At 38.8% G+C, this 20,747-nt stretch overlaps 1 protein-coding gene across 3 annotated transcripts; it reads left to right on the forward strand.

Annotated features, from left to right (window-relative positions):
* The first annotated feature begins 1,003 nt into the window (after positions 1-1,003).
* Positions 1,004-20,740, forward strand: cabp1b (calcium binding protein 1b). Of its 3 annotated transcripts, none has more exons than XM_008424158.3 (8): positions 1,004-2,553; positions 15,310-15,477; positions 16,869-16,899; positions 17,485-17,628; positions 17,771-17,880; positions 18,173-18,247; positions 18,394-18,466; positions 19,434-20,740. In XM_008424158.3, the coding sequence occupies exons 1-8, from the start codon at positions 1,876-1,878 to the stop codon at positions 19,457-19,459; spliced, it is 1,305 nt and encodes a 434-aa protein (XP_008422380.1). In that variant the 5' UTR covers positions 1,004-1,875; the 3' UTR covers positions 19,460-20,740. The 3 variants fall into 3 exon arrangements, with proteins under 3 accessions (XP_008422380.1, XP_008422382.1, XP_008422383.1); XM_008424161.3 differs by lacking the exon at positions 1,004-2,553 and adding an exon at positions 10,870-13,239; XM_008424160.3 differs by lacking the exon at positions 15,310-15,477 and having other exon boundaries at positions 1,009-2,553.
* Positions 20,741-20,747: the final 7 nt, after the last annotated feature.

A 20,747-nucleotide genomic window follows, 5' to 3' on the forward strand; every position in this document is an offset into this window, starting at 1 on the left:
AGATCAAAACACTTGATGATAATGTTCTTGATGAATGAAAACAGCAGCGTAGTTGAAGCAGGCCACTGCTGAAGAGGACATTAGTGATGATACTCTGTCTGTCCCTGGAGCAGAAGAGACACAGATGTCAGAGAACACATACTCCCCTGAGAGAGATGCGCAAAATCTGCTCATTTTTTCCACTTACTCTGAGAAAAACAGTTCTGTCTAATTAGCTGAATGTATTAACGTCGTTATCTACCTTCTGCTGAGAGAATTATGACCGCGGGTGTGCAGATGTATTTGTTTGAGTTGTGTTTATATTCTTTCTTGGCTGTTTGTCAAAATTCCCTATTCTGTTTTTGACATTATGGTGTTTTTGGAAAGCTGATTGGGGAGTTTAATCTTTTAGGATTTGTAAATAGGTGAATTTTAGACCAATGTTTTGACAGTAACAGGTGAGATAAACTAGAGGAATGTGCGGCAACAGCTCTATCTGATTTCTTGATCAAAGTGCAGAGTGTTGTTCAAGATAACTGAAAGCCCTTTGGCAAAATCTTAAATACTTTCATTCAAATTTGGGCTGACATGATACTGAAAGTGAGATTTTTTTTATGCAGTCTTAAATATGATGGACATAAAAAATTTGCAATGAAAAGACTATATATATATATATATATATATATATATATATATATATATATATATATATATGAAAAGACTATATATATAGTCTTTTCATTGCAAATATATATATTCTTATATATATATATAAGAATATATATATTCTTATATATAAGAATATATATATTCTTATATATATATATATTCTTATATATATATATATATATATATATATATATATATATATATATATATATATATATATATATATATATATATATATATATATAAGAATTTTTATTTAATTTGTTACATTTTGTTACATTTTAGAATGTAAGAAAAAAACTTCAAGCAGAATTGATTATTATTAGATTTTCCCTGAATAATTAGAAATTATGAAAGAGTGGGACATTTAAGGATGACTCAGGTTGGACAGTTTGGAAGCAGAGAGTCTGAACTGATTTGAACAGAGGGGTAAAATAAATATTAGACATGGATTTTGATTGTAGAGATGAGGAGAAGAGGAAGATCACATAAAAAGTTCATGGATGATAATGGAGGTAGAAGATCTGCAGTGGTAAAAAGTAAATGTGAAGTTATTTGTGGATGCGACATATTTCAGTGGTCTTATGTTTAGGTTTATGGGAACATTTAGATTCAACATCTTCATCTTTAGACCAAAGAAACCTTCCAAAAAGCACTTTTCAACTTAAGTAAAAAACATAAAACAAAGGCCCCAAAGAAACAACACGCCCTCAGGAGTCACCTCTGCTCACTGGAATTAATGTCACTGTGACCACTTTGGCGTCTGTGTGCCCTCTAGTGTGACATTTTCCATCAATCTCCTGGAGTTCAGCGTGCGCCCTCCCTCCATCACCATCTAATCAAGCACAAAAAGGGGGGAACAAGTTATCTCAGCAGCTCTTTGTGCGTGAAAATTATCTGTAGGCTTGTGACGTGGGTCTTAATGAACTTTTGTGGGCCACGCCGCAGCTCAACACGCTGCTGCTGCCGTCCAAACTTGGTGGAGCTCCCTGCGGAGCTCCTGACTGAGCGCCTGCTGCCACATCAGGCGACACTTCACACTCAGCTGCCCTCCCCCCGATCAGGTGCGCCTTCAGGGGCCGTCCGGTGTGTGACTCTGGGATAAAGAGAGACCCTTTGGATGCGGCTGAGCACCTGCAAGGACACTGCGGACCGTCGCCTTTTCATTTTCTCTACTCGCATCCCTCTCCAGCCGCGCGTCGCTCATTCGGAAGGAGAAATTGAAAGATGAGCTCCTCTCTTCCCAAAAGCGAGTCGACCACCTCTCTGCTGCGGTCGTCGGGGCTCAGCCGCAGGGCTGCGCACCCTGATCACGCCGCCGCTCACCGGGTCTACCACCGCACTCACCATCATGAGCTTCACCGTCCTTCCAGAGCTGGAAGCAGCGAGGATGCGCCCTGGTCGGATGAGTGTGAGACGAGTGCGCGGAGACCACTCTGCCAGCCGCGACACGCCGAGTCTCGGCATTTAGTTGAGCATCACCGGGTGCAGAGGAGTTACTCCCAGCGGCAGCCGAGCCACCTGGAGGATGATTACGCTCAGGAGGAGGATGCGAGACACAGGGCGAGCCGGCTTCACCAGAAAGAGCGCAGCAAGTCCTCCAGATCCAAACCGCATCACCATCAGCATCATCAGCACCGCGATTCGCCTCCCGCAGAGCGCCTCGTCCACCACGACGACTCCCGGCAGGACAGGAGGACATCGCCGACTCCTTCTCTTCCAAAACCCCCCGACGAGGCGGATTTTCTCTTCGAACAGAGCGAAAGAGCCGTGAGTGGCTCCACTTCCACTCTCAGTTCGGACGCACCTGTCCGACCGGCATCCCGCCGCAAAGCCAAAAGACTGGGCTCGGCGTCAGAGTGCGACTCCAGCCTTCATCCCATAGTGAAGTCGGTGTTTGGGCAGGTAACTAAAACCTTTAATTACTTCAAAGTTTGCTTTAAAGTCCAGCTCACAGAAAACACACGAATGTGTTGGAGTTTGTTCAAGGAATAGTACACATTTTATTAGTTGGAACCTGAAGAACAACTTGAAGGACCAGGTTTTAGGGGGGAAAATTGACTCAGAATTAACAAAAAGACATACATTTTTAGTTTGCCTTTTAGATGACATTTAATTCATGGAAAAAGGGAAGAAAGATGGTCTTCATGCGGAAGAAAGATGGTCTCCTGTCAAAATGAGTTCAATGTAATCCCACTGTTCCTGACAGTCATGGCCAATCCATGATGGACTTTGATGCCCCAAGAGAACTTGTCTAAGCTTTAAAGTTTATGTAAGGCTCATCATTTAAAAAATAAACTTAACAAGGCTGTGCTATTCCCTGTGTTTTAGAAAAACAATAAAACATTTCATGTTTACTTGAGGAGACAACATAAGGCTTTGACTCTCCTCTTTCACTCTCTCTTCATTTGAAATGAGCCCCTAAGACCAAATGAGCATTTCAAAGAAATAACTCCCAGTTTATTCACTATAATCACCTTCTAGCACATTGTAATTGTCTCTTTTCATATTACCAACAGTAATGCAGGAAAACCTGTTAGAGAGATTGGGGTGGAAGACGTTTACCTTCCAGCAGAACAAGGACCCTGAATCTACAGCAAGAGCTGTAGTGGAATGATTTAAAGCATAAAATCCTAAATCAAGTCAATGATCTGTGATAAGGCTATTGGCCTTCTGCTTTGCTCTGTCTCTTCCCCTTCTCTAACCTTTTCTTGATTGATTACTATAAATTAAGACCACCAGAGTCACAAAATCTCCAAAAAACAAAACGCGCTTAGAAGTTCAGATATGCTCTCCATCCGTCCAATCTGACCTAATAAGTAATAAAAACAATGATTATCGCATCATGCATAAGCTTCACAGATCATCTTAGATTTACACAAAAACACTTTCAGGAACAGCTCAAGGTGTTATGCTAATATTTTAAAAATAATACTGCAAGGAAAAAAATAGGAATACAAGTAGTAACATTAATGTTCTGCTATATTTGGATGAATCCACCGTCCCACTGAAGTTCCCTGCAGCCCAGAAGGGAAGGGTAGTGAAAGTGTTGATTGCTCTGCAGGGGGTAAAAGGCTCTCAGGTGAGACGCAGGTGAAGCTGGAACCAGTAAAGGTTCAGCCAGCGGGTCGAGGCGGATTAAAAATGAATGTTGAAATCTGGGTGCAGCACGTGTCTGGTGTCCGTTCCTTTTTCATATCCTCCAATATGAATGCAGCGCCTTTCATCAAGACTGCCACCTGAGCAGCAAGCACCTTACCTGCTCTGTGGAAAATGTTTGCATAGACCAGAGCAGAAAAACAATAAGGGATAAAAGGAATTCATCCGCACATTCATAAAACATACCATACCGAGATATTTCCCTCGTTGCTCTGAAAGATCATGCAGCTGTACAGTAAGTTTTCCAGTCCCACCCTAATCTCCTCCCTCGCCTCTAATATCCTTCCCAGTCTTTTTCTTGCGTCATTAAAATCTGTCTTTTTTTGGCCGATGATAAAAAGCTCGAGAGGAGACAATTACCTCCCGGTGCGCTGATGTGTTCCTGAAATAACTCCTCAATCCAGGCCAAAGCTTCAATCAGTCTTAGGTGGTTCCTCTGAGGAAAAATCCATGCCACAGTGTGCTACATAAGGTCTCCAAAACTGCTGATGTCTGAGGAAAGAAGAGCTAATTAGACATTTATTAGATCATGTCTATAAATCAGTGTGTGAGTCTTTAATTGGTGTGCTAAATGAAGCGCGACTGAAAAACGTTGATTTTTGGTAGCAAGGAGAAATGTTGCTCCTTGAAATGATTTGATGCGGAGTGTCTGCGGTAAGCTACTGTCAACAATTTAAAAGATTCATAAAGTCTACATTTCCTAGCTCTTTGTAACATTGGAGATTGGGTCATGTCTCATTAGCATGCTCATTAGCATCCAATTGCAGGCAGGAGACAAGATGGCTGCAACAATGTAGCTAGTTAGCCATCTAGACACAAGCTGGGGTCTGATCATCCCCACCTGAGACTCCTGGAAGAGGGTGTATGATGCTGAAAGACCCGAAAAACCCAATGGTTCCAGAAACATCCCTGATGATTTGTCCAAATGCATCAGTGGATGGATTTGCTTATCAACCTGAAGAAACAGACACAATTCTTGGCTTCCAGATTAATTTGAAGCTAACTTGTAGTGCGAAAGCATCTAAGACTTCCACCATTTTGAAACAACGCCATCCTAGTGGTATGTACAATTAACATGTCATGAACCCATTGCCAATTTTGCATCAGTTATTTATATTGCAGTGGATCTGAAGTATTGAAGTTATGGATCACAGCAAGCTATGAATAGTGTGATGTATCTTAATATTCATTAATACAAACACAATACTGCAGAAACAAATATCTACAGTTTTTCACTCTTGAAGGAGCAGCCAATCAGCGTCAAGTAAAATAAATACCACATTTGGATTTGCAAACGCCAGCTAATATCATGTCAAGTACCATTACGCATAGGTATTTCAACTTCCCAATCTGCATTTTTTTTGGCATATTTCAGATATGCTTTGCAAATTATTTTATAAATAATTGAGCTACATTCCACAATAAAATCCTCAATCTTACAATATGAAACATGATCTCAGAGATCAAGATAAATACATACTGAAAGTTCGAAATAAGTGAAAAATATTTACTGTCAAAAGCCAAAGTTTATTTCACTACCAGAGATTTATAAAACATGTAAGTTGTTTGAAAAAGACAGACCATTGTAAGCGCAGCACCACTTAGATCATCAGTCATCAGATTCTAAGTAAATAACTCTCTTCAGGTTGTCATTATACCAAATCCAGACACAAAGAGAATCATCTACTTTAGGTAAGATATTAACTTCCTATACATTTTTAACTATTCCTTTAAAGTGTTACAGCAGATTTTAACCTCAGGATTAAAAAAGCAGATTATTTGCCTTGTGCACTCATTGCATTGTGAGGCATCAAACACAATCAGCATAAATTATGTGAAGGACTCTGAGAATGATGATGGGAATAAAACTGAAAAACAAATAAGATGCTTTCTCCTTGAAGAGATGCAGCAGCATCACTCAAAATCCAGGGTGAGATGTCAAACTCTGCAAACTCTTTCATTTCACATTTATGTAACATCCAGATCCCCATGCAATCTCAGCAGAACTCACTTGCAGGAAGTACAAAAAGCTATAAATAGCCCATCAAGACCTGATTATGAGACTGGAGGACAGCAGTGTTTTCTTTTGGGTATTACCAAAATAAAAAAAGAGGGGAAATACTTAAGCTTACACAGCAGATTAGTGAGTCAAGTACCTTTCCTGTGGCTCCCCAGAAACAAGTTTACAATCCACACCTTAAGATGCGATCATGAAGGGGTCATTGTAGCATTTTAAGTGCAATGGGGTGAACTATTTCACCCCATTGCAAGTAAAATAACTTAGAATCATTATACAATTTGAGTTTTCTAAAGTCTTGGTAACAATGTTCTTTTGGAGGAGAAGCAAAAGCTCACACTATCACTGCAATGAATAATGACCATGATATTTTTTTTGTTGTTGAGATATTTGTCCTTTATTCAAGCCAGAACTACATGATGTTTTGGTTTACAGCTAAATTGTTGTCTCATCTAGCCAAACCTATCATGTTTCAGATTTGAATGTATCTAACATAGAACATAGTGGTTAAGCGAATTAATGAAATAAGGAGAACTTACAAGGAGAAAAAACACAAAGAGAAGATTATGGGATGCAGTAGTGAATGGCAGAATTGAACTGAGACATAGAGAACTCCAACCCGATGTACAAAGAACGGAACTGTAGCATTTAGTGAAATTACGTTTGGGAAGGTAGGACAAATATCTATCTTTCCAGCTAATCAAATTCTGCAAACTCTCTCATAATGTAACATCGAGGTCTCTGTTCCATCCCAAACAGGAATCATGTTCTGCCAGAGTTTCTTTGTAAGTCTTACTTGAAAAAATTGAGCCAACTTGATAATTAACAGAGCTGAATAGTAATTCAAACAAATCCTTTAAGCATCGGCTGTGATGTTGCTCCAAGCTCCTGTCCTATATATATGTGCAGAAGCAATCAGCATTACAGGACAGTGAAGGTATTTGCAGACTATGATAAACTAGCAACGTCCTTCTTTTTATAATGCCAGATTCTGTATTCAAAGCAGACAAAAAATATAAAAAGCTCCAGCTTTTTAAATGATTCAGATAACAGTCGTGACTCTGTTTGTTCTCTTGAAGATGTTATGTTTATATATATATGAAAATGCTTAGATCTTTGGGAACCTTGCATGCTGTCAAGGAGTCGGAGTTGTGTAAAATAAAAATGCGGAAGAAAGCATGTGTTATCCAGCAGAGGGTGCAAGCACCTATAAGATAAAGCTTGCAGAATATATTTCAGAGTGCAACAGAGAGACTCGCCGTCCTCTGTGTCCCACGAGTGAACTCGGAAACGTTTCATGGTGGAAGGAACTGAAGAAAACACAAAAATTGGATAAACCAGGAAGAAAAATATATGCCTGCTCACAATGACAGAAGTCAGACTAAAGAGTATTTTCTCAATTCCTCACTTCTACAGTTAGTCCTTCTGCATTTGCAATCGATGGCGTTTTTTGTTTTTTTTTAACCTCTCTTCTATTTTTTTCGCTCCTTACAAAGCATCCTTTTTTCTCATTTTTTCCCTCGGTCGCTTGGGTCACCCTGACCTTGATGACGTCAAAGAATCCACTCAAAGAAATAAAAATCCATCTTTACCACACAGAGTATGGAAATTAAAAGAGAGAGCGAGAGGCTTAATCTCACGGCTGCATATGTTCTCAGTTTGTCTGGAGTGTAACAGGCTATTTTTAGACACAGTTGGGTATTTTTATATCTGTGCTGCCAAAGATGGAGGCAGAAAATTTACCCTATGGTGAAATCCACAAAATTAGGATCAGATCCCACGCACACACAATATACAGTTTGAATTTCTGCTTTGTTAAAAAAATGAATGTTTGTGGCAATCTGAATCTAAAATAAGAAACAAAAAAAAGACATAGATTTACTAAAAAAAACAAGAACAGAAATAGAGACACACTAGATGAAAACCACATCTAGGATGAAGTCTGATGTTTTGGTCAAATGTGATTTTAGTGGATCATTTGGATGAAAGTGTGACGTCTCAGCCAAAGCATGAGGAGATGACGCAAATGTGTTTTTTTTTTTTTTCAATGCTGTTTATGATGACGGAAATGCACAGAGAGAAGGAATCTCATGGTCACATTATTTCGTCTCAGCTTCCACATGCACAGAGAAATGTAATTGCCTTCCTAGGAGGACAAATAGACCTAAAATACACAATGTAAGGTGCAAAATATATTTTTTCTTTCTCCTTTATAACACAAATTTAACAGCCAGCCAGTACCATGCAATAAAATGAATTTTATTGAGATTTTTTGCTTTTTAATCAACCGCCTTGCAAGTTAAATTAGGAATTGCGACTATAATGGAGGTTCATCTTCCAGCAGGACAATGACCTCAAATATACAAGCAGATGTACAATGGACGGTTTAGATTAAGAAAAACTCACATGCTACAATAGCTCAGTCAGAGTTCAGACCTAAATCATATCAAAGCCATAACTATATTTGCCTTAAGAATTTCTTCATCCATCCAATTGAATTTTGGTGTCACTTCCATGACCTCAAGTGTGTAAAATCGAACACCTGGACATGCAGACTGCCTCTACAAACACTTGTAAAAGAATGGGTTGCTTTTCCTGGGTGGTGCAGTCATTAATGTCCTCTTTTCTAAATATTCCACAGTCAAATGAGGTGCTACTGGTTATTACAAGAAAATCAACCAAGTGGTAGATAAAATCCAAGATTAGACGAAAGGCAACTTTCAGCAGAGTCGGTGGCTGAAGGACTTAAAACTTCATGCAGCTCAACAACATTGTGTAGATAGTTTTATGGAATGGGTTTGTAGCTGCATCCAAACCTTACATCACCAGATGCAACACAAAGAGTCAAATGTCAGATGTGAAGCGCTAAACCAGTGGGAAGAGTAGAAATATGGAGTGGCAAATCTTGCCTCTTTGTCAAGGGTAAATTTTGGTGCCGGGAAATGATTTTGTGGGTTTTTTTATGAACTTGACCCCTTGGTTCCAGTGTAAGGGAACTCCTAATGCTGCAGCATAGCAGCCTTGTTGGAACAGTTTGGGGTTTATGTCTTAATATTTCAACATGACCTTGTGCATCTTTACACAAAACAAGGTCCATAAAACCATTGATTAGCCAGTTTGGTGCACAAGAATTTGACTGGCCTGACCCCAATTCAGCAAAACCTCTTTGGGATGAATTGAAGTGGAGACTATCAGCCAAGCCTTCTTGACCAACACCAGCGTTTGACCTCAAAAATGTAATATAGAAGAATGGTCAAAATTTCCCATAAGTTCACTTCCAAACCTTGTAGAAAGTTTGTTTTTTCCCAGAGGATTTGAACCTGTTATTACCGAAAGGAGTGGGATAACATCACAGTGAACTGTATTAATTAAGAATGGGATGTAACTCAAGATCATCTAGGTGTGAAGGCAGACTGGCAAATATTTTGGCAGAACAAGATTTTAGACTAGATGTAGAGAGGTGGAAGAGACGCACTCCAAAAGATTGTAACTAAAGCATAACGTAGTTCTCCAAAGTATTTACTTAAGGGGAATAAATATGAATAAACTCTTCAAGAGTTTCATTTCCATTTAAGCACTACCTTGATCTATCACATAAAATCTAAATAAATACATAAAAGTCGTGAGATGTGAAAAAGTTGAAGGGCTGTAGACTCAAATTTCAAATATTTCTTCTTATAGTGAGTGACCTGTTGTTTATTTCCTAATGCGCCTGAAACATTTAATGAAGTCTATTACAAGCAGCTTCTAAGTTAGATCCTAGAATCACTGCTATTTTGCAGGATGCTGTTACTATGCTGTGTCCAACAGTTATGTAAGATAGCAATCATGATTTTCTGAGTTAGTGAGTGAGTAAAATCCAGTAAGGAGAAGAAAAAAACTCCACAAAAAAGAAATAAAGAGAGAGAAAGAGATGGAAATGAAGCCCTCACACTGTGGTGTGACATTATAAGAGCTGACGGCTCCTGTATCTGACGTCTGATGTGTTCTGAAGTTCACAATGAGCCTCCGGTGAGAGGCTGGATGAATCATCTGCAGAGCAACAAAGAGGACGCTGAATGGGAGCTTAGATCTGAAATGACTCCGGCGTGAATGTGTTTATTAGAACAGGAGCGAACAGACAAGGTCGAGCAGGAGAAGAGAATATTAGGTGGCTGCAGTGGCTGCAGTGGCTGACGCTGGCGTTACCTGCGGAGTTGAGACAGTGGCGGACGGCTTTTTGAAGAGAGGATGCTTTTACTGCGTGTGGCACAGCAGAAGGCAGAAGAGGAGTTTGGACCTTCTAAAATAAATCAACAAGTTTGAAACTATAAAGTTGATTTAAGATCAGTGAAAAAAAATAATTACATAGGAGCATGATTTTCTTTGAATCCAAAAGTTAATTGAAAACTCAGTCTAGTCATAATTTCAACTCACATGTGAAACTTGAAATCACATAGTGAGCACATGAAATACAATACATTAATTGGTGAACCTTGCTAGATGTTCAAAGTAAAATCAACCTTTAAGCAGCAGCATAATCTAAATAAATGTTTTACTTTGCCACAGTTTGTGTCACTCAAAACATCTCCTATAAAATGTATAATTTTTATTACTTTTTTTTAAGTTGATCATAGTGCCTGAAATTATTTCAACAGTAATCCACAGCTTCTAATTACATATACAAGCAGACAAAGGCCCGCTTTATTTTTTAAGCAGAAATAAAGTGAACAGGGATCTCTGTAAGGTGAATATTTGCTATTTGATAGGAATTAGGCTTGTAAATAAATACTCAGAAGCATTTAAAGAAAGTTGTTGATGATAATTAAAATAATTAATAATGATGTGGTGATTCTTATTACATCACCTGAAAAAGAATCAGTATTGGTGTTACTCTTTACAGATGCACACACATAGCAATGTAGGAAGAATGAGAATTTAAACCTAATTTCAAAGTTACTGAGCTTTTGGCTGAACTTAAGACAGATTTCCCTCAGGTTTCTCCAAATGTATCTGTCAGAGTTGACACCTATTAACACAGATTAAATAAAACACAGATTAAATAAAACAGGAAAGACAAGAGAAAGTTAGATTCTGAATACTCACGAGGAGAGCAGACAGAGATGTGCTTTCAGTTACAAATCTCCTACTGCTCTGAAAGCACATTTGCCTGCCCCTCTCTTTGTATTGTCTTTAGGATCCCTAATCACAGAGAGCGCTGTAACTCTAAAGGGAGGGGGAAAGACACTTCATCACACAGTTACAGCGCCAATGATTATCACTAACTAGCAACACAATCTATCTTAACCTAGATTATCCAGTTTCTGACATGGGGTCAAACAGAGCCAGTTGTACATCTTCACGGTGATGGTTTTACAGCTATCTAACAGCTCAAAGCAGGGCGTTCTGTGAAGAGCTGCTGTCACTGCTCTTCTTCAGAGAGGCCCTCTGAGAAAGGAAATCAGAGTGTTTAACAATACAGGAACATTTCTTAAAAGATATGACTAAACAAATAAGAATACATAAGGTAAGAACATTATAAAAGTATAACAAATATTAGAAAATAATATAATTTACCTAACAGTATCATTAAACTTGGCCCCTTTTGTTTTAGTAATAAAAAAGGTCTTTTTGAACATCATAATACTGTTATTCAGTATGATGCTGATAAAGAGATGTCTTCATCTCCGTGGTCCGTCTTTGTTGTGTCCATACTTATACTATTGTTAGCGCAGCAAAACCAAGCATGTTTCCTCTTGGAAGAAGTAGGTAGAACATGCATAACAGAAGTATTTCTGGAGCTGCCAAACACAAGAGCAAGAGAATGAAAAGAAAGCAGGTGTCTGGCAGACTGATCAAACCTTCCTCTATAGATAACCTCACCTATTGCTTCTGGCGAAACGCTGCCATCTTGTGTGCAAATTATCCAATCTCACAGACACGAAGCAGTCAATAACACACTTCCTTTCCTATGCAAAATAACAATATTCTGAGAGCAGGAATTTTTTTACAGACAAACCATCAAAATTAAACACTAAAATGTGTGGGGGGAATCAAATGAGGACTAAATCCCTAAAATAATTTAAAGGTTTACGTGAAGGAACTGAAATAGACGCCACAGTACAAACAAAATCTTTAAAAGACCTTCTGGAGCCTGAAAAACCTTAAACCTTTCAAGAAAGCCTTACATCCTAATCACTGAATAAAAGGAAATGATTTTTGGCTCATAGTAAATAAGCTATGCTGTGTAAGCTAAAGACATTCTGGAAACTAAAACAACAATGTAAATTTTGTCATCAAAACTGTAATTTATTTTTCTATTCAAAGCTGCATTGGAATAAATATTCTGTTTTTACATTTACTCCTTCCAACTGCTGGTGTTAGAGATGCTCTATATATTCAGCATTTATCCTCTGTGGTAAATGTGTATGTTTGCGTGTGTGTGCGTGTGTGAATGTGTAAAAGACAAACTGCCGGCGAGCATTTCTTTCCCTGTCTGTGTGTGTTTGCGTTTGCACGTGCTGCTCCGCTCGTCTCTCCGTCAGGGTAATTCGGCATCCGTGTGTAATTTCTTTACCATTTTGGCTTTGATCTGAATCCGAGCCCTGAAGCTTATCATGACTTTGTGTTGCCTCCGTGTAGTCGGGGATGGATGCTGGGGGTAGAGTCGGAAAAGGGGTGGAGAAAAGAGACAGAGAGAGAGAGAGTTTTATTTTTAGCTTCCTAGCCCCACATCCAAGTGTGTTTAATCAAGTGTGTGTGCGTGTGTTTGCGTGTTTGGATTAGTGTCTTTAGCCTCTTGGTCAGAAGAAGGTAATATGCTTGTCCGAAAGAACTTTGTCAGGCACATTTGTACAAAGATGGTTTAAAAGTGTGGCGTTAGCAGGAGTTTGGGAGGCGGATGGGGGGTGTGCGGGGAAAAAGAGCAAGACTGACGGACACACAACGAGAGACAGCGAGGGTAGAGGGGAGGGAGGGAAGACACTGTAGGAGAGGAGAGGATGGAATGAATAAGCAATCCTGCTTTTCCACTTTAGGCACTCGCATCTTCCACTGATCACATGCATGCTTCCTCTCCCTGATAATCTTTGTTCTCCTAACCTGTCCTTTATTTTGTCTCAGCCTCCGTCTCCTCGTGCCGTCCAGCAGGTCCTCCTTTGTCCTTCTCCTCGTATTTCCTCCGTCTTTCCCCAAATGTCCCTTTATGTCAGTCAGTAACCCACTGAACCTTTTTCCCCTTTCTGATCCTTCTACTCCAATGCATGCCTTGACACCCATCCAAACATGCATGCAGACAAGTGCACTCACAAACAGACACAGTAGCACAGTTAGAGGTAAAACATAAAGGACAGGGAGATTTTGTTGCCTTTTTTTGTTGTTGTTTTCTTTTTGCAATGGGAAACTCTGTAAAGTCACTAAAAAATTTCACCAAGAAGGTAAGCTTCGCTCTGAGGTTTTTCACCCTGTGGTCGTCTCCCTTTGACTCCCCCTGACCCTCAGTGCATGTTTGTGTAATGGTGTGTCACCAACTGGATCAGTGGCTGTAATATTTGACTCAATCCCTCCTGACTGATCCCTCTGTTCATTTCGATACTTTAGTCCCCAGCTGTAGCTATAAAGTCAAATCAAACAGGGGATTGGTGTAGAATTAGCGTCACAGCTTGTTGACGCCATGACTTTTAGTCAGGATAGTTGACACAGGATTGTTTCGCAGCATTTGTCCTGCAGCGTTGGTTAGCGCTTCAGATCTTTTCATGATTAGGATCATGTCATCAGACCTAAAAGCCTTAAATTCCTCTTGTATTGTAAGCAGCTTCTTATTACTATCAGAGTCTGTCAGATAAAAATTTATAACCAGAATTTAATCACAGTGTCCCCCCCCCCCCGAAAAAAAAACATCAAACCTAACAAATTCATCTCATTACTTGCTGCTCTGGTTGTGTCATCCTTATGCTTGAATGCACTCTCATCATAGCATCATATTTGCAGCTGCACATCCTTGAGAAAGCACAATATGACAAGCAACTGTTGATGCCATCTGTTCGAGGAGCGCTGCAGAGTTTCTCCTCACTTTCTTCTTCTGATGTGTGCATGTGTAGATGTGCTTTTTTTTTTACTCTTCTTGTTAGATTATATAACTGGCACGAGGCTTCATGGTACTTTTCTGGCAGAATGTAGCCCTGCTCCATGCATCGCTTGCTCAGATTACCCAGTGGGCATCCGTTCCTGTGGCGAGAACTGTAGGAATGCACAAATTGGCATTAGGACTGGCATGGTGGCAGATGGAGTGTGAAGGTTGTTTGTAGGATGTCATACAAGTAAAGGAATGTTTCATCTGCCTGTGTTTGCGAGCTCATGTCAGAGAGAGTTTAAGCAGCGGATAAATGGATGCTCGGTTATTCTCCGAGATGTTGAGTCAGTTGCTTTTACAGTTTCTCGTTGATCCTCTTTTGTGGTTTTTAGAGCAGAACCCCCACATTTAATGTTCTGAATTTAATAAAAGCTGTGAAATGTTGCCTTTATGCTCCAGTATAATGATGGTAGGAGCGTTTTTGATTTAATCTACAGGAATCTTCCACTCTGAGAGGCAGTGATTGTTTTTAATTAACCTGCAGCTCTCACACTAATTGAGACGGCCACTGAGAGAACAACATCTGCCCGCTGGTTGATTGGCTAATTGGTAATTATAATTTCACGGCTAAGTGAAATTTTACTTCATCGTTTAGGACAAACAGGATTGGTTTACAAAAAAGAAACAAGACAAGAAGATTGAATTGCAAATATGTTAATGTGAGATTTTAGACAATAATGCCTTGCTGAAGTGGCTGAGATCAAAGCATGTTTATGCTAGAGAGTGGCCCAGTCAAAGTCAGGATCTGTGGCAAGCCGTTAAAATTTCTATTTAGACGTTACCTGTCGAATCCAACTGAGCTGACAAAAAGCTCAAATGTATAAATATATTTCCAAAAAGCTCTATTCAGTGCAGACATTTTGAAATAAAGCGCCTACAAAGAGCTTGGTACAACATTCAAAAGATAAATCAAAAATTTTTCAATCCTGTTAGAGGCATTTTTCAATGTTGCAGTTCACAACATACAATACCTTAAATGTTTTAGAAGAACGACACAACAGTTTTTAACTCCAAAATGGTTGGGTAATTCTCAACTAATTCCACATAATGTGAAGATTTACCACCGTTTTACCAAGCAGGATGGTAATGCACAAGTCAGATTCATTTATGGCATCAGTTGCCTTGTCATAATATGTTACACCCTGTTTTGTTTGACTGGGCTCTTTCATCCATCATAACCTGAATTCATACTTTCCTGATTTGACATGTGTCAGTCCACAGTCACCCCCCCTGCACGCCCTTTGAACCCGTTACCCCGTTCCACTTCCACCCGACTCCTTGTTGACACCACACCTCAACAAAATGAGTCACAGTCTCTACCCCTGTCTTTACCTCTGCTCCCATTTCTGGCCCCTCACCCTGGATGCTGCTCCAGGACAAGAAGAAGAACTACAAAGCAGTGCAGTCCAGTGAGGAGGGGGGATCTGGGGGGGGCCATCTTGAGCCACTAGTAGCCCTGGCCCAGAACGGAGCCAACATGCACAACGTGCTGGGGCCTGCATGCATCTTTCTACGCAAGGGCTTCGCTGAGAGCCGGCTGGCTGTACGTAAGTCCAGAACATATAAAGTGCATGCAATCCAAAGGAGATTAGCACAAAATGCAGTTTATGCACAATAACCACCAGCAGAAGATTTTATGATCACAATACACTGATGTATAAGCATTTGACAAATGTGGTGTTGCTCAGAGGATGGCGTTTGGGGGACTTGAAAGTCTCACATGGACGGAGTGTTCTTGGTTGCTGGAAACGAGACAGAACAGTGTGTGTGTCTGCGTGGTGTGTATTTGAGTCTAACAAGCTGGGTACTTGAGTAAGAAAATGGAAAAATACAAAGAGGGGCTATGGTATTAATTGTAATACACCTTTCCTGGTCATTATTTCTTTTCATGCTCCTGCAGAAATGCATAAAAATATGTAGATTTTTTTTTTGGTTTTTAGTGAACAAATTGTCAGATAGCATTCTGAGTGAGTCAATAAAATAAATAGATTTTGCGTAGAATTCACAGAGGCTCTCAAAAGCTTACATACTCTTGTTAAAAGTGCAGGGTTTTTAATCTTCTTCACACTTATCACTCGTGTGACAGAGCTAACAAAAGGACGAGCTAGGCTAAGGGATCTTAGAGCAAATGAGAAAGTAGCACAAAATTAAATTCAACAACCATAAATAGAAGCTAACATATTTTTTTGTGAATTAATTCATGAACAAGTCAGTTTTAACCAGAATCGATCATCTCTCTGCTTAGAAAGCTTATAATTATCCAAGTTAACATCAGCATCAATAGAATCTAAAATTTTGATGATCTAACCAGAATCCAAGATGCAATCCGACAGAATCTGACCTGAAGAGGGATTTAGATAGGAGATAGACTGTTAAATTATTATATTACAGTCTAATAGATTTAGAGAACATTTGTAAAATGAAGTGGCCAACTTTTAGTTACGATTTAAGACGCTGACAGATTCCTAATGAAAAAGATTAAAAAGCTGCTTTAACAAAAAAAAAAAACAATGAAAAACCAGGCATTTTAACAGGAGCATACACTTATGAGAGCCACTGTACGTATGTATACATTATACCAGCTGAAAAACAAAACATTTATTCCTCACACAGTGAAAATGAAATGTTACAAATCCCATATTTCTGATGTTTGTCTAATTTCTTTTGTTCCATATGTCAAATTTTACCCGACTGCCAAGAGACTCTCAGCGTGTTTTCATCTCTTTGTGATCTTACGGATGAGCTCCTCCTGTCCAGCTGGAAGCAAAACCGAAAACTGCTGGCACACATCCAAAAGTCCTTATTTTTGGTTTTTTTATTTTTTTATTTATTTTTTGCAGTGTCACGTTGTGTGAGGAATGAGGAAAGTTGGCAAGAGTTTAAACATGTCAGCCACAGTTTGGGTGATAACCTTGCATTGTGATTTCTTTACAGGACCGAGAGCTGAGGCCAGAAGAGCTGGACGGTATGTCAGACAACAACGTCAATCAAGTTTAAAGATGTACTTTAAAATAAAGCTGTTACTTTTTACTGCTGTGCTACAATCTCACATCTTAAATTGTGGAGGAATCCAATCTCTTATTTGAGTACATTCCGTCTCAAACCAAGAAAAGTAATAAAAAAATCCTAATAATTCATGAATAATAAATGTAAATTTAGGTATATTTTACCACATAAACTTATCAGTTTGCCCTGGAATTTCTTATAAACGTGAAGCAATGGCCTGTTTCTGTTTGGGACTCTCCATAAATGGGAAAGATTAGAGAACATATTAGTAACGTAAGGATTTTTAGATACTGACTTCAACTTCCCAACATTTACAAATTCTGGACAATTCAAGTTTATTTTCCCACTACATGACAGCCATGAGAACCGCAGCAAAACTAATAATGCACATTATTTAAAGACTTTTTAAAAGGCTTTTCTACACACATTTACCAGAGTTGTTGATAACTGTGAACAAAGCTTTATTTATAGCAGAATAAACAATCCAAATGAGCAATTTCTGAAATATTTTCATCAAATTTTATGACGTATTTTTTGTCCCCAGAGTTGCGTGAAGCATTCAAGGAGTTTGACAAAGATAAAGACGGATTCATTGGCTGCAAAGACCTGGGGAACTGCATGCGGACGATGGGATACATGCCAACAGAGATGGAGCTGATAGAACTGAGCCAGCAGATCAACATGAACCGTAAATGTTTTGTCTCGTTTTATTTCCTCCTGACATAAAGTCCAACACTGGCTTATCTTCTGCTTCACGTCGTAGCTTTGTGGATTTTTTATTTTTTTTTGCATGTGACGTGGATTTGAGGTTAACTCTTGTTTTCCTACAGTGGGAGGACATGTTGACTTTGAGGACTTTGTTGAACTTATGGGGCCCAAACTTCTGGCTGAAACAGCCGACATGATCGGAGTAAAGGAGCTGAGAGACGCCTTTAAGGAGGTGAGGAAGATGCCTCTGCTGTGTGACACTTAACTCAGGACTAATTGGCATAACATCTGTGTGCATAAATTGCTGAAAAATATTTGTATCATCTTGTAAAATGAAACGAGTAAAACCAAGTTGCTTTCATATTTGTAGCAGAGGTATTCCCTATTCTTTATGCAACGCATTATATTTGCTTAAGAGACTTAAGAGATAAACAAAGAACAGAAGAAAGGCTACAAAAAGAAAAAAATACACCCAAGAAGTTACACCAGCTGCTTATTTTAACAATCGATTTCCTTATTTTCAGTTTGACACCAACGGTGACGGCCAGATCAGCACAGCCGAACTCAGAGAAGCAATGAAAAAACTGTTGGGACAGCAGGTACGGAGCCGCTCCGAGAGACTGCCCTCCTCTCGGCGTCTCTCCATCAATCAGTGTCCGACTGATTTCTGCCCGTCTCTTCTCACATGCAAATTTAGTCTGAGTGTGTGCCACAGAAGTTGACACTTTCCTCTCGACTTTACCAGGTTGGACACAGAGATCTGGAGGAAATTCTTCGTGACATTGACCTAAACGGAGATGGACATGTAGACTTTGAAGGTGAAAGAGCTAATATGTACTTATATGCACATGTGAAAATATAACACATGTAGTAGTTATGATCTGGATCTACATTTTGTGGTAGTTTCCAAAAGTTGTGTGTTTATTTATGCACACAGATGCATTTATTTAAAATGAGTGTGTGTCTATCTCGTGGTGACACGTTCTTGGTTTTGGAGTGAAGGGGTGAAGGATGAATGAGTTAGTTCATCTACAAGGCCACAAAGATTAAAGATTCAAAGATTACCACCAGAGAAAAAGATGGATAAACATAAAGTTTAAAAATAAAAATCAAGAATTAATAAACTGTTTAATTTTTATACTTTCATTCTCATGACGTTTTGCAGGCATTTCATTAAATGTTTATGTCTAATGGTCAAATGTTGACATTTAACTTTTTGAAGTTTGCATATAGTATTCACAAAATCTGTTCTGTATTTTTGTGTGCAAGTATTTAATATATTCTGAATTTAAAACTTTTTTTGACCGTTATTTTTGTAGCTTAGCTAATGCATCATAGGAATTAATCAGGTGTTTGACAATAAGTAGACAAATAAAAAAGTTGAACAACAGTGAGACTGAAGAGGGACATAGAAAATAGGCACATTAAATCAGAAAATAAAATGATGGATGAATTTTGACTGTATTTTTTAAGGTTTTGTTTATTTTTGTTTTAAAGATGCAGCAACAGCCGTGGGAATATAATGTTAAGTGTAATAATTAACTTAAGAGGTTACGTCAAGCTACTGCAAGGCTTCAAAGTGTTGAAATTAAAGCCATAAAATAGTTTAAATAATTTAATGAATAAAATAATCAAATTGCTATTTACGTTCAACATAGAAGGTAAAAAAAAAATTAAATCAACAAATAGTGAAGTTTTGAAATTCAGGTATTATCTATTTAAAACAAAATTAAATTTTCGCGTTAATCTGTGCTAACAATACATCCTTTTCTCCATAACTCCCAGAATTTGTTCGAATGATGTCCCGATGAGTTCGGCTGCGACGTTGCATCGGACCTGGATCCTCAGCTGGAGGAGCGCGGAGAAAGTCTGGCGAAGAAAACCGAATTTCTCTGAACTGTGAAGACGGCAAAAACATATCAACCTTGCCCCAAAACTGCCTCGCTTGAGCGGCTGACGAGTCCAGCCGGGAGCCTCACTGTTAATAACACGCTGCTGCTGTTCCTCCGAGCATAAACAAAACCGACGGCTGCACTCGTGACTTTTCCAGAGTACATTTTTAAAACACGATTTCCTTTAATAGCTGCAACATTTCTATGTTTTTACCGACGCAATGGGTAACGGCGGATGTGATGTTTGAGATACTTTCTGCAAACACCAACAGCCTCTTATTACTGACTGTAGCAATTAAGAGTAATTATATTTAACACAGCGGCGCGAAGCAAAGCGACACAAAGCGCAGCGCAATCTGTTTTAAATGCAGAGGTTATATGAAGCACAGACGCAAAAAGCAATATATTCCATGTCATCTCGTCATGTCTGCGTGCGCGTTTTGTGTATTGTTGATGTTTAACGTCGATACGGTCTACAGAAAAATCAGATATTTGTTTGGTGAGTATGTATAACGTAGCAATGACTTTTCTGTGACATACATGTGCAACTCCTAGTGTGCAGAATACATTCATTTAGCTGCAGTCCTGTAAGAAAAACATCATTAGTACCAGAATAAGCTTTTGATTATTTCTATGTTTGGTTATTACTTGCATGAATAGCAATGAAGTATGTGATCAGAACGTCGTCACTAATTGTCACTGAGGAAGTCAGCAGGTTAGTTAATAAGTGATGGTTTTTAGGTGTCATGAAAGTGTTTTATTTTGGGGATTTTGTTAAGTTTTCTTATTTCAAAAGCCAAAATGTTCCCTTTTGGTGCAACGTTTGTCAGCATTATATACCTCAAAGTGAGCTGAAACATAAATGTCCTCCGTTCTCCTCCCTAAACACATTCCAGTCTCTGAAACCTGTGTTACTACTTTATTATCAGTAAATGTAAGGAAGCAAGATGAGCTTCTTATGCAAAAAGCCAAAGAACGTTTACAAAACCTGATTTAGTTTAATAAGTAAAGCCGGGACAGCTTTGACTGTTCAAGAATAAACATGAGAGAATATGCATGTTTGTTGATCTTGAGATATATTTGAAAAAAGAAATCCAACTTTGTTATTTTTATGTGTCTTAACTGTGTGAAACTATGCATGGCAAAACTACTGCAATTTGTAGCAGAATATTTAAAAATAAAGATATTTCAATTGGAAAATGTGTGT

This window comes from Poecilia reticulata, chromosome 12 (assembly GCF_904066995.2).
Source record: "Poecilia reticulata chromosome 12, P_reticulata-male-v2, whole genome shotgun sequence".
Lineage (NCBI taxonomy): Eukaryota > Metazoa > Chordata > Actinopteri > Cyprinodontiformes > Poeciliidae > Poecilia > Poecilia reticulata.